Genomic DNA, 15,473 nt, shown 5'->3' on the forward strand with positions numbered 1-15,473 from the left:
GAAATTGAGAAAATTTTTGAAAACCATTAACAGCATGTTATAGCTGGAACTTCGAGCTTTAAAATGGTTTTTTGATTTTTTGTCTACGATGATTTTTCACGGAGTACGGATATCATTTGTAAAAAATGCAGGTTTAGCTTCAAAGTAGCGTAACTCGGTCAAAAAAAATCGTAGAGAAATTTTAAAAAAAGCATTTTGTAGGCAAAATGTTGTAGTTTATGAAGCTTTACTTGAATTGTTCGAAAAACATTTGTTGGTCGAGCTGCAAAGTGTCAAAAATACGAAATTTTAAGGAACAAAACAGGGTGTGCTTTTTTACTGCATAAGACAAGGAAGTTAAAAGAATTTTGAAAATCTGCTGATAGAGCGTTAAAGTTGGATCTTCAAGCTTCAAAATGCTTTTTTTATTTTTTATCTACGATGATTTTTCACCGAGTTACAGTCATTTGAAAATAGCCTAATTTTTGGTGTCTGGAAAGTGTTCCCTATTTTCTTTTGAGTAGTGTATATATATATAGCCTCTTTGCTGGTACTGATTGTGAGTATTTTTCTGCCGACAAGGATACAACATAAATGTAATAAAGGTAAGTTTTAAATATTTATATAAATCAGTTCAGAAATCTATTAAGGTTATATTTTGGAAAGTTATTTTCTTTCCAAGTAAAATGTTATTAAAGATTATATATTTTATCAGGTTAAACAGAAATTTGTATTTTATGCAAAAAAGAACAATTATTTTTAAAAAACGTGTTTATTTTGATCATGAACATATAGTCTCCATCTTGTCTAATAATTTCTTATTGATTTATATAAGCTTGAAAATTTCGTTCTTCAAAGAAAACACTAATCCTCGAATTAAAGAAAAATCAATCGTAAAGTGACTTGAAAGACTTTCTGGCCAATCTAATAGCTAATTTACACCAAGCATTTGATACGAGATTGAGGTTACAAAGCTAATAAATATGATTGCTATATAAAACATGAAACAACTGAAAAGAAAAATTACTAAATGTATAATATAAGTATTTCAACTATTTTATTTTACAGGTCTTCTAATAATATATAACAGTTATTGTTATATATTATTAGATATTATTATATGTAACATTGTTGAGTGGGAAATTACAACTAACATTTGCGTTACATGTAACGTGGTGTTTGCTGAGAAGATTATTCTTTTCATAACTCCTAAATAAACAAAATGCATTGGATCCAAAATAAATCCTGTAACCATTGGGATTTTAACTATGTTCGCCTCAATAAGGATATTCCTCGTTTATGTTCATATAGTACTACACTCTCAAATATGAGTGTATAGTATGAACATAGACGTAAAATATCTTTATTGAGCCGGCCATATAGTTAATATTTTAATAGAAAAACTGATTTCTGTTAAAGATAAAACATATATTATTATGCTGTTCGATTTGCGTTTGTAGTAAAAAGCTTTTATTAGTCCTTAATTCACTATCAATTTCGTTAAATGTTGTTCCAAATTGATGTTCTAAGTTTTGTACGCATCTTTTGCAACTATAATAATCAGTATGTCCTTTCACTTGTTTAATAAATGCTCTAGCAGGTGGTATCATAAATAAAACCCAAAAATAAAATTGAAAATAATTTTGTATCAATTATAGTTATTCCAATATTATAAAGAATTTTATATTCCTCTATAAAATCTTTCAAAAAGTCATGTATATTTGAGGGTTTTGATTGACCATAGTAAACAGCAATAATAAAAGGTTCTAATTTATATTGGGTCATAAAAGATGAAACTTTACACATATACATATATAAATATAAATACACACACACACACACACACACACACACACACACACACACACATATATATATATATGTATAAAATTTTATACTTAATGACCCAATACAAAGGATGATTTATTTTACACAGTATCGGTTAAAATTGAATTGAAGAACTATGGCTAATGATAACATATTCCATCAATGTTTCTTAATAGTTCTATTTTTTGTAATGATTCTAGTACAGGTATTTTCGAAAATATTATTCTCAAGTTATTAGCAATTCCAAAATAATAGCATTTATATTTGTCAAAAAACGAAATGGTATTCCACAACCCCTTTCTTTTTGCGAATCTAACTAAAAGTGAATTAAATGTATTCTTTTTTATTTAAAAACATCTAGACATAAACAGCTACCGATTCTTAACCTTTTTAATATGCATGAAATTTGTTGATTCTGTAATTGTAATTTCTGTGCTTGTTTCTACAACCCTTTCATTTTGTACAATAGGACTGTTTGTAACTTGACAGTCTGTTTGTACATTTTCCTGGCATTCAACTGTTTGTTTTACTGTAGAATCTTTAATGAGAAAGGGTATTAAATTTTAAAAGGTTTGTGAAATATCATTTTGAATAAAAATATATTAAATGCTTTCTTTTATGATATAAAAATTTAAGGAAGAAATTAAGAAAATTTGAATCGATTTGAATTGATTATGTAAAAGACAACAAGAATTCAAAAAGCCCCGCCGAAAAGAATGGTGAAATGACAATCGTGATCACGCGATCTTACACAATCCCATTTTGCACGCACCACACGCATGACTTGATGCGAATTGATCGAATGGCTGCCTACGTGATTTGTTTGTATGAGACAAATAATATATATTGCCTCTTTGCTGGTACTGATTGTGAATGTTTTTCTTCCGACAAGGATACATTATAAATGTGATAAAAGTGAGTTTCAAATGATATCTATATAAATCAGTTTAGAAATCTATTAAAAGGTTATGTTCCGGAAGGTTATTTTCTCTCCAAGAATAATGTTACTAAAGATTATTTTATCAGGTTGATTAGAAGGTTTTTGTATTTTATTCAAAAAAGACAAAATTGTTTTTAAAAAGCGTTTTTATTTTGATCATCAACATATAGTCTTTGTCTTCTCTAATAATTTCTTCTCGGCGATTTATAGGCTTGAAAATTTTTTCTTAAGAAACAACTAATCCTGGAATTATAAAAAATCCATCGTTAAGACGACTCACAATACGAAAAGACTCTAATCAATCTTGTAACTAATTAACACCGAGCATTTAATACGCAAAATTGCGGTTAAGAAGCTGATAAATGCTTTATAAAACATAGGAAAACTGCAAAGAAAAATTATTACATGTATATATTTTAAATATTTTATTTTACAGGGTTTCTAATAAATTTTGTGCTCTCTTCCGCTTTTTTAATTGTTGAAAAATAATTATTCCTATTCATACGTAAATATACATGTATAGAGTTTTTTAATATTTATATTTATTACTATGTCTTCAATAAGACGTGCAAATACCAAATGGAAAGTAATAAACAACAGAGTAAAAAAACATTTGGCAATACTTGAAATACAACATAATGAAACTAAAAATAATTTTCTGAAAAAAAAAGAAATTGAAGTTAAAGGAACAAAGTTGAAACCCACATAATATCATATTAATTCTGATGTTTCAGAGCATTACCAACAAGATAAATTTTATGAAAATTTTACAGTAGAAAATGTAGATAATAATGTTGTTGAAAATGTAAGTAATGTGTCTAATAACGAATTTTGTACTTCAGTACAAAATGTTCATAATAATATTTGTGAATATGTATGTAATGCAACTAATAATGTATCTTATTCTTCAATAGAAAATAATTTTATTAAAAATGATGTAACTAAAGAAAGTTGTCAAAGTAATAACAAAGAATTTTTTAATAATAGTAATGATTTTAAAGATTTCTCAAATTCTAATTTAGTAAATGATCTTGCTCAGTGGGCTATTGAATTTAAAATTTCTCACTCAGCTTTAAATTCTCTTACAAAATTATTAAAAAAAATATAACCTTAATCTGCCTAGCGATGCTAGAACTATTTTAAAAACACAAAGAAACACTTCTGTTCTTGATATGTATAATGGTAAATACTGTTATTTTGGAATTGCTAGTAACTTGAAAATAATATTTTCGAAAATACCTGTACTAAAATCATTACAAAGAATAGAATTATTTATAAATATTGATGGAATACCATTAGCCAATAGTTCTTCAATACAATTTTGGCCAATACTATGTAAAATAAATCAGTCTTTATATAAATTAGAACCTTTTATTGTCGCTGTTTACTGTGGCCAATCAAAACCCCCAAATATATATGAATTTTTGAAAGATTTCATACAGGAGTATAAAATTTTATGTGATATTGGAATAACTATTGATACAAAATTATTTTCAGTTTCATTTTTGGGTTTTATTTGTGATACACCTGCTAGAGCCTTTATTAAACAAGTAAAAGGCCATACTGGTTATTATAGTTGCGAAAGATGCATACAAAAAGGAGAACATAAATTTGGAACGACGATATTTAACGAAATTGATAGTGATTTAAGAACTAATGAAAGCTTTTTACTACAAACGCAAATCGAACATCACAACAATGTTTCACCTTTAAAAGAAATCAGTTTTCCTATGGTTACAGGATTTATTTTGGATCCAATGCACTTAGTTTATTTAGGAGTCGTGAGAAGATTAATCTTTGTATTTGTGCAGGGAAATAATTATTTTTGTAAGTTGGATGCAAGAAGAGTTAGTCTCTTGTCAGAAAGATTACAGTCATTGCGTAAACATATTCCCGTAGATTTTGCAAGAAAACCACAAAGTTTTAACAAAATTAAAAGTTGGAAAGCTACAGAATTACGCCTGTTTCTATTATATACTGGAATGTTTGTTTTTAACGGAATTATTTCTAAAAATCATTATGAACATTTAAAAATTCTTCATGTCGCTATATTTATTCTTTCATCTCCCAACTTAGCAGTTGAGTTATGTAATTACGCACAGTCTTTGTTAATACAATTTGTTAAATATTTTGATGACTTCTTTGGATCAGGTTCTAAAATTTACAACATTCATAATCTTATTCATCTTCCAGATGATGTAAGAAACTTTGAAAAACCATTAGATGACATAAGTGCTTTTGATTTTGAAAATTTACTTGGAAAAATAAAACGATCTCTTCGTTCTGGAAATAAACCATTGTCGCAATTGTCACGACGACTTTCAGAAAGCAAGTTCAATTCTTTTAAATATAACTCTAAGTCGGAATTAAAACGTGAGCACAAGTGTGGACCGCTTCCTGCTGATATGAACAACTCTGCAACTCAGTATGAACAGGTAATTTTTAATAAATATCACTTTAAAATTTGTTCTAAATCTAAATCTGATTGTTATGCATTATTAAATGATGGGACTATTGTACAGATTTGTAATATTATTAGTAAAAATTCTCAACAGATATATTATTCTATTTTAATTTGTAAGCAATTTATGAAATACGATAATTATTTTACTTATCCTTGTGAATCTCAAAAATTACAAATATTTAGAATTAGTAAATTACAAGAATCACTTAAAATAGTTGATTTGTCACAAATAAAAGCCAAATGCATTGTATTTCAGGACCATGTATCATACATTGCATATCCTCTTTTACATACAATTACTGAAACCAAAATAAATTAACACTAGTATAAATCAGTATAAATATTCTTAAAATATATTATTTTATTCTTAATATGTTTATGTATAAATTATTTGCTTGTAACATTTATATGTCTAAATTTTTATTAATAAGTAATACATTTCTGCAATTTTTTTTGTAAAGGTATTATTAAAATATACAGATAGTAAATATAAAATAACTTTTTATATATAGATGATGTACTCAATAGTTGAGTTTATCGAAGAGAGCACAGTCGAAATTATTCCCTCTTCTTGGCTTTTACCTGGTAACAAAACGGCTTTGTGGCCTAAAGGCATAAACCCATCAATTTTGAAGAAATACTTAAAGAAATGTACTAAACCTAATGCTGATTGGTCTGCCGTCCAAATAAGAGTTTTGGGACAAGCAGGTATATTTTTTTTTCTTATTTATTATTGTTGAATGGCTTATTACTTATTAGAACTGTGTAACATTAGAATAAATACAAAAAAATATGTAACATCTAATTTTAAATAGAAATCACAGTGCCAGTAATGTGATATTATTACCAAAAATTGTACATTTTTTTATAGACTCTCTCAGTAATGCTGAAAGAAAAGCTCAAAAAGCAGAAAATACGTCTCATTTGAGCAGTGACACGGATTCGGACTCTTCTCAATTAAAACGAACAAAAAAGAAGCCTTCTCGATTTTGTTCTTCTGATGAAGAAAGCTCACTAGAAGAAGAGTCATGCGTACAACCAAGTAAACAAATCCAGAAGAAAAAGATGAATTCTGAAAATTGTTCTACACGTCCCGCCGTTCCATCTTTTCCTAATTTTCAAGGTAAGATACACGTATATACATATGTACGTAAGTGCATATGGATGTTCACCTGAAAAGTATTTATGACCATTTATGATTGCTACTGTTCACCCAGCATCATCGATTCTGTCCTTCGGAAAATTGTCCAAACTGAAAAGTCGCTATCTTTGTAGCTTCTATACTTACAGTTTATGAATAACGTAACAACCAATAAGCTGTAGTCGTTACATTTATCATTAACTGCGAGTATGTAGAAAGATGGTACCTTGTCAGTTTGGAAAATTTTCTGTGGGACAGAATTGATGCCGCTGAGTGTACAGAATATAAAAATGTTGTTTTGATGATCTTCTGTACTTAAAATAATTTTAAATTTTTAATAATTGAAGTAGTTTATATGTAACTTTTAATAACATTATTTAATAACAATATATTTATAATATATTCTAATATTTAATTATTAACAACATTAAATTATATACTACAATAATTTAATATTTGTTAAATAAAACGTATTAATTAATTTGTAATTTCTTCCTCAATTTTTATATCATAAAAGACATTATTTAATATATGTATTAATATTCAAGATTATATTTCACAAACTTCCTAAAATTTAATACATTTTATCATTAAAGATTCTACAGTAACACCAGTTGAATGCCAGGAAAATGTACAAACAGACTGTCAAGTTACAAACAGTCCTATTGTGCATAATGAAAGAGTTGTACAAACGAACACAGAAATAACAGTTACAAAACCAATCGATTTAAAACGTTTTACAGAGGGTAAGAATCGGTTGCTGTTTATATCTATTTTTAAATAAAAAGAAATACATTTTTCATTAGATTTGCGAAAAGAAAGGGGTTGTGGAATACCATTTCAGTTTTTAACAATAACTCAGAAAATAATAATGTGACACAATTGTAACCAACGCCAATTTATTAATCATACAGTTCTACCAAATACCTTAGAGGCACAAGTTCATCGAGTATATAGAAAACGAACATAATTTACAATTAACTGAAGAGGGAAAAAGAATGTGTTTGTGGAATAACATGGGCATCGTAGAATGCTAACAATTAATGTTATGAATAGCACTTTTATTTATAAAAAAACACATTAATGATCTTCCATAGATTTTACACAAATAAGTATTATAAAACAAGATTTTATGAACATTTTATGAAATATCTTTTACTAAAAAAAATTTTTTGTTAAATTTTTTTGGCTTAAAATTTTGTTAAAAATAAAGCTTACAACTTTAAAATAAATTTCTTTTTTCTAATAAACATTACAACGTCTACAATAATTGCAATTATAAAGTTGTAAAAAAGAGGCACATGGCGGCTATATTCCACAAGTCATAACCACAGCCTACATACAACATGACTTGATTTATACACGTTACGATACACATTAAATTTAGTGATATTTTTAATTTACATTCAAGGCCTTCAAGTTTAACTAAAATTAAAAAATTAATATGTAACATACTTCTCAAAATTATATAGAGGGTATACATCTGTAAAAAGTTCTGCAACCTGTTAAACTAAAATTCAATTTTTATAAGAACATAAATGCTAATGATAAGTAACCATCTTATATCTAAAAGTAGACTGTAACGTAATAATGATTGTAATAATTGTTGACTGTAACGTAAAAATAATTGTAATAATGAACGTAATAATTCTAATGGTTGCTCTTTGAATTCAACGCGAATTATATGAGATATCATGATATTCCACCACCCTTGGTATATTCCATGACCGTCGTCCTTCCTCTAATACAAGCGTTACAACTATTTTTTTTTCGCAGAAATATTAATTAAGATTTATACACAAATAGAAGAAATTAAATATGAAATAGCCATAATCAAAAAAAATCAAAGAGATATGAAAGCAGGAATGGACGCTTTACTGGCGACAAATAACGACATAACTATAAATAAATTTAGTCGGCTACTTCCGATTACTTCAATGGAATCTTTCAATGAAATTGAGGACTGGTTGACAAACTCGGAAGAGGACTTTTCATCTTTGGTAAGTATATATATAAAATTATTGTAATGTAATCCGTATTTTTTTCCAAGCAACTTATATTTAAATATTTATATTAACCCATATTTTAATTTATAGGTCAAATATCTCACATTTGCATCAGGAGAAACGGTGAATCAATTAGTGCCATCGGTAATGAAACTTCTTGTAAAAAAAGCCGTTTCAATCCAGTTCAGTGGATGCGGAAAACAAAACAAACGTAATTTTTCTACCACCAAAGTTTCTGCTGCTGTATTTGGTGAGCTTTGCTGTACTTTCTCTTTATTACATTATTTAAAATACACATTTCAAGATTAAAGTTGTACTTTTCAACAAAAATTATTGCATTAAATACATTTTACGGGTGTGAAATTGTTTTATACTTTACCAACAAAAACATTACTTATATAAATGTTCTTTCTATTTATAGAAGTCGTATCAAGAAAATTGCCACAAGCAAGTAGAAGTGATATCTTCAAACGAATCTCAAAGTTTCTTGCTGAAAGCGGAGACAGGGAAGGAGGACGAAAAGAAAGAGTAAATGTTACGCGTAATATTGTTATATAATTTTATGATTAGTATATGCTTTCAAGCACGCCTCATATTTACATTATAAAGTTACATCATTGCAATAACGTGCGATGCGCATATACAAAACTGTGATGTAGATTAGTGACACGGTAGCAAACTGTTATTTTTGCAGAGCGTCGCATGTGACGTTGATTAATCGCATTTCTATCTCTGTAAAGCGATAATAATTGATAATTGGTGAACGTTTACTTCATCAACGTAAACAGACAATCAAGATTAATGGTGGAATCGATCACGTTGATCCTAAAACGCCCGTATAAGATATTGTTTTCGCATTAAATAGCGGCGACAGCATAAATTTTACATTTGATGATCTGGAGAAAGATAAAAGTAAGGAAGATAGATTAAAAGCGCAAATAGAAACAAAGAAATCCAAGAATACGGACGAACGAAAGAGGAAGGATAAGAAGAAAGGGAGAGAGCACGACGCCACAAAATTCAAAGCCAAGGTTCGACAGGAGAGAAGTTGCAGTCAGCATCGTCGTAGTCGGGACCGAGATCGTAGTAAGACGCGGGATAAGAGTAAAGAGCGAAAGTCGAATAGAAACAAAGAGAGCAGACGCGACAAGGATAAAAGAATGAGAGAAGGATTGAGTTCGAAACAGAGATTGAGACAAGACGAGTATAAAGAAGAGACCGACAGAGAGAAAAGGACAGACATAAGCGTAATGATAGTAATGATTGTGGAAAAACCGATAGAGGATCGTCTCTGGCAGCACGTAGAAGACGAGGCAACAACGAACACGATTGATGGGAATGATTCTGATATCTCATTGAGAACCTTGTTCCACCGTCACGATCAAAACGTCCGATATAAACAAGAAATCCAAGAGAGACAAAGAACAGGTGACAGATAAGGAAATGTCGACGAAGGGCAGTTGGCACACTGTCTGGTGCGGGTTTGTCAATATAGTTGACGTCGCTAAGTTCTTCATAACTGCGCAAGAAGTAAGCGCCAACGCCAAAGATCTCATGGACGATCTGCCGGATACCGTTGATGTTGTCGGTAGAATCAGTCACGAAACTGTTTGGAACTACATCTCGAAAATGAAGAGGAGCGGTTCAAACGAGATTCTAGTCATCAAATTAACAGCTGCGAATGACGAAGAGAAAATTCCTTATATAATATTGTACAGTTATTTGAACAGTAGAAGTTATTTAGGCGTCGTTGGTAATGTTTCCAAAAATATCGAAGACTTTTACATAATGCTATTTGAAGCGTCAGTTGTACGCGTTGATGAAGTAAATGTTCACCAATTATTACATGCAATTTGTTTTTTAACTTTTTATAACGAGGCTGAATCGCAAAAACGTGAAAAATCTATGGAAGTTTATAATGTAATACAGTTCCTAAATGGGTAGGGGATTATTTCTGATTTATGAATATCTCTTGATAGAGATAATAATAATTTATGCAATTAACCATGAGCTCGTCAGCCGTTTAAAATTTCTAGAAATCATAAAATTTTTAAAAATGTACACATTTGGTTTTTTTTTGTTTAAGAAAAGTGTTTTGTTTTTACAATACAGATACACATTTGATTATAATTTATAGTTATTTTTTGTGCCAAATGTATATATTTACTTGTTAAAACCATACAAAGTATAGCTATTAGTTATTATTACTACCTAAATAATAAGCAAATGTTAAAGTTATATTCACTAAAATTGTTTGCATTTTTATATAAAAATGTTTATTTTATTTTTATTATTAAAACTTTGATATTTTACTATATTAATATTAAAAATTACAATTTATAATAAAACTTTTTTATAGTTAATACAATTATAAGTTATTATTACTAATATTGTAGTAATAGTAACTTTAAAATTAAAGCAATATTGTCATAAATACCACTTTTCTCTTACAACCAGAGCACATGTCTTAAAAGGTTAATCCAAATTTTCATGTTAATTGAATATATGTAAAAAAGTAACATAAGTATTCTGTAGAAAATTAACACAAAAAAATGTAACATTTCTTTTTTAAGTAAAATTTCTTTCTTAAATAAAATTTTAAAAAATCTATAACTTATAGTATTTTTTTACCATGAGAGGATATGTTAATTATTGTAAAATAATAAAAAGTGGGACACTTACTCTTATTTAGCCAATATTAAAGTTACAATATATAATATTGTTTTGCAATGAGATAAAAAAATTATTATAAATTATTGCTTGACATTAGACTAATATTGCAACTTCAATATTGGTTATATCAGAGTCGACATCCACCTTTTAATATTGGATCAATATTGAAAATCAGTTCACACCCAATATAAAATATTGGGTTTAGGTTATTTTTCAATATTGGATCAATATTGCAACTTCAATATTGGTTAAATAAGGGTCGATATCATACTTTGCGATATTGGACCAATATTGAAAATCAATTCACACCCGATATAAAATATTGGGTTTAGGTTATTTTTCAATATTGGATCAATATTGCAACTTCAATATTGGTTAAATAAGGGTCGATATCATACTTTGCGCTATTGGACCAATATTGAAAATCAATTCACACCCAATAGATAATATTGGGTTTACATGATTTTTTAATATTGGACTAATATTGCAATTTCAATATTGGTTAAATAAGAGTCGATATCATACTCTGCAATATTGGACCAGTATTGAAAATCAATTTACACCCAATAGAGAATATTGGGTTTACATTATTTCCCAATATTGCACCAATATTTTGTGCTAGTAGGGGTAATGTCACTTTCAAGCGTCATAATTTGGAACGTACTTAACAAAAATAAACTTTTTTATGGAAGTGTTTTGGAAAGGTCTCGAAATAATCTACAAGAATAAGCAATATAAAGTAGGCAATCCTATTTAAAAAATTGAAGGTGTCCTTCACGTGATCTTTAAGCAACTATTCAAGGTCAAATTAATAACACCATCTTATGACCACTTTGAAACCATACAACTTTTGTCTAAAACATTTTCTTGTAAAATGCAAGGAAACGGAAATATTTGGGATGTCCGATACTTTTCGATGACCTTGTAGAACGCAAATATGAAAGAAAGAAATTGTCCACACGACAATTCGACGTTTGGTATTTCAATTAGCCCAGACATCAACTGTGCGCTTTATTGCGTATGATCGACAAAAAGTAGACATCATGCAGCAAAAAGTAAACACAAAATGTGTCAAATACATTCAACTGGGCACGGTTATACATTCAAAGTTTTCAAAAAGAATCTTATTTATCTTATTTAAGTTTTGAAAAAATGCTGAGAAATTATTAGAAATTATTAGAAATTACTCCGACTGTCGCAAAACACATTTTTGACTATTACGACGTTAATATGACGCCGTCACCAACAAAACTTTGTTAGCAGCATCGTTACATTAGGACGCGTTTACAGTATTTGAAGTAAATTTTTAATATGTACCCATACAAAGATATTTCCATTTTTCGAGTTGCCTTGTCTCCCGAATTGCCTCGGTCATCCTTACTTATATAAATATATTACACATTTTTTATATATTATATTTATTTTAATCTTCAGCTGACACACTGAATCTCGTACACTCGCGCTATTTACAAAAATGCTTGGCATTTATAAATTGTAGGAGTTGGGAGCAAAGAGATTATACTATAGAGGGGAAGAGCCAGCCACGAATGCGTAAACTAATAAAAAGAGATAGGAAACGAGATGATCCTCACCATTCTTGTTCAATCGTGCATGCGCTGTTGATTTTCGCAGTCAAGTGGGGAGAATTTGAAACAAAGTACACTATACCTCCCTACTCAGCACCACCCAGCTCGATGCGCGCGCACAACATTAGACAAGGACAGTGGAGATCATCTCATTTTTTTTCTCTTACTATTAGCTAAATGCTTTCACTTACAAAAGCCCTATGCTTATTAAACACCTTGGTTGGGAGACAGGAGTCCGGGAATATTTCTATCAATATTCCCACTACTGATTCCCCATGACAGCAGTCTCCGATAATCAACATTTTACACAGTCGAGTTGTTTCAAGTTACGGGTGCACTACACCCACTGTATCTGAAATGTACATATCGTCAATAAAAAGAAAATTAGATTTATCTTTGATAAGCAAAAATAAGTTGATTAGTATTGTATAATTTTTTACATTATTTTTATACTCTGACCAATAAGAGACTAGTTCGTTTCTGCGTTGATAAAAAAATGTCACGATTTCATCACTGCAAGAAAAACGCGTAGATGACTTTGCAATACTTTTATGGGGTGTTAGATCAGCGTTAATTTGTTTATTATTTATAATTTACTGAAAGATAAAACGGAAAAATGTCATAGAGATTACATATAAAATTTATTTGTAACTCTCATCAAGCCATTTCTGACACATAGTCTTACTTCTTTAACGTCGCAAACGTGTACAAAATGAATGTTTCCTAGATTATATAAACATTTCCGAAGTTCAAGATCCTTGCGATTTGTTGAAAGAAAATAAAATAACAAAACCAAAAAGTTACTTATTATGTCCGTCAACCCTTCATCGTAAAACATCGTATAAGGGTTTGAAATGTGACAAATCGATGTGTTAACTAAAAAGATACTTAATTATTTACCACTGTAGTTTCATTTACCAGTTTATTCAGACAACTGTCACTATTATAATTTTTTCACGTAATGTTATTTGTGTAGGACAAGTGATTGTATTTTTTTTTGCCCTGGAGCGATTGCGGTTTGTATTGTCTCAGGAGCGTATCTCGCTCTGGGCCTATGTTCGAATTGGAGATATGATTGTTTCAAATAGGCAAACTCGTGTGTTATATCTCGCTGATACACGGCGGAGAGAGAAACTTGTATGATATCGACTTCGATTAAAAAACGGACTAAGGAGTGCCGAAGAGCCTTTCGGACTCTTTATTTATCAACTTACGAATTGCCATGTTTTCACTTCTCTTGGTTTTGATTTTCGAAATCTTTGCCCCGATTGGGCAATCTAGATTTTCGGTTTCTAAGCGCGGTGAATAAAAGACGATCGGCCGAAAACGATTGCCGACGCGACGGTCCCACGACTAGTGACGCCAATATTATCTTAAAACGGTTGTTTACAAATGTGTTTGCAATTGTAATATTGACGCCGCATCGTCCGAACGATGTTTGTTTTTGGCTAATAATTGCGTGTCAACAGGAAATGCTCGCGGCCTTTCCTATCGTCCAAGATTTCCCTTTCTCGTTTTTCGTTACCTCTTTTTAGTGTTTGTTGTGCCGCGCCGTTCGATTGTCGCCTATTCTTTATGATGCATGTATTGCATCCGCATGTGTATACGCGATACGAGTTTCGCGTCGTTACACGATGTGTAAGCAATATACTACAAATAGAAAATTTGCTGCAAATATTCCTTTTAAATAAACATTAATAAAGTACATTATATTGTATTTTATGTTTTTTTTAAGTTTCTTAATTAAAAATAATTAATTTATTCTATCAATTCATCTTTTTTTACGCTGAAAAAATTATCTTCAATCAATTAGCTTTACCTTCTAGAATAAATGTATTTCTTGAAAATAATCTAAATAACAATATTTTTTTCTTAAAATATATTCATTTACTTTTCAAAATCTGTTGGAAAAATTTACGGTTTAAAATTACGGTCTAACGGTTTTCCTCTCAAAATTATGAATTTAAAAAAAAAACTGTTTATTTCGCGAGTACATTTTCTTCTCTCTTGAATATTTCAAATATATTCAATTTCTCGATTTTTATACTTATCTTTTTTTTTGACATTCTGGCGTATCGATTTAAAAAAAAATGTTCCTATACTATACGTTACATACAAAGATATTCGCAATTGAAAATAGTCAGATAACGTACACTCATGTGTGGCCAAATATCAAATCCGATATAATGTGTCAGTTGAGGGTTAAACATATAATTTATATTTAATACTTAAAAAATTAATTGCACGAAACGTTTTTAAAATAAGTGTAGAGATTCTACAATCCCATTTCTTTATACATAAATATAATCAACTAAGGGAAAAAGGGAGGAAATTTCTCTCTTTCAATCATATTCCTCTCTTCCTCCCTTTTGCCATAAAAGTCGTAGAAATTCCTCCCTTTTCAAAATTGTTAAATGAAAACAATGAATTGAGAACAGATAATAAAGAAAATCTTTTTAGTTTAGCTTTGTAATACAAATCATTGCTAATCAATCAAAAACATTGTGACAAATAAGATAGATGTCTTACTATAGCTTTTTTTTTTACTTAGATAGGCTGCGTTCGAAAATTGTACCCGTCGAGTAGAGTTACTTTGAGTGACCAATTAGGACCAATTAGAAGAAATATTAAAATTTCTTGATAATGTAAAGGCTGTTGATGGTGCAATACAATTTTTAGAATGTGCAATGTCAGGATTTTTACAACGATGTTGTAAATAATAAAAAAATTGTTAGAATTTTGCAAGACAAAAGCTAAATATAAAAACAATAAAAAAATGAATATTGAAAAAACAATTTTTATTTTAAAAGATATTTTAAAATAGAGTTATTTTTTTAGTTAATTTTTTATTTAAAAG

At 29.3% G+C, this 15,473-nt stretch overlaps 1 protein-coding gene across 1 annotated transcript; it reads left to right on the top strand.

Annotated features, from left to right (window-relative positions):
- Positions 1 to 2,208: 2,208 nt before the first annotated feature.
- Positions 2,209 to 10,601, top strand: LOC105203690. Its single transcript, XM_011172567.3, has 8 exons — positions 2,209 to 2,721; positions 4,940 to 5,181; positions 5,723 to 5,918; positions 6,082 to 6,333; positions 6,948 to 7,097; positions 8,128 to 8,351; positions 8,448 to 8,607; positions 8,779 to 10,601. The coding sequence occupies exons 1-8, from the start codon at positions 2,634 to 2,636 to the stop codon at positions 8,913 to 8,915; spliced, it is 1,449 nt and encodes a 482-aa protein (XP_011170869.2). The 5' UTR covers positions 2,209 to 2,633; the 3' UTR covers positions 8,916 to 10,601.
- The last annotated feature ends 4,872 nt before the right edge of the window (positions 10,602 to 15,473 follow it).

The sequence above is a fragment of the Solenopsis invicta genome, chromosome 3 (genome assembly GCF_016802725.1).
Source record: "Solenopsis invicta isolate M01_SB chromosome 3, UNIL_Sinv_3.0, whole genome shotgun sequence".
In the NCBI taxonomy this organism is placed as follows: Eukaryota; Metazoa; Arthropoda; class Insecta; order Hymenoptera; family Formicidae; genus Solenopsis; species Solenopsis invicta.

What these genes read in the sequence shown, in the direction of transcription:
- LOC105203690 (XM_011172567.3), top strand. Translation starts at nt 2,634, where the DNA reads ATGAGACAAATAATATATATTGCCTCTTTGCTGGTACTGATTGTGAAT. An exon ending in CTGCAACTCAGTATGAACAG is followed by an intron (nt 5,182 to 5,722) that starts GTAATTTTTAAT and finishes TTTTATATATAG; the next exon opens with ATGATGTACTCAATAGTTGA. An exon ending in ATCTTTTCCTAATTTTCAAG is followed by an intron (nt 6,334 to 6,947) that starts GTAAGATACACG and finishes TTATCATTAAAG; the next exon opens with ATTCTACAGTAACACCAGTT.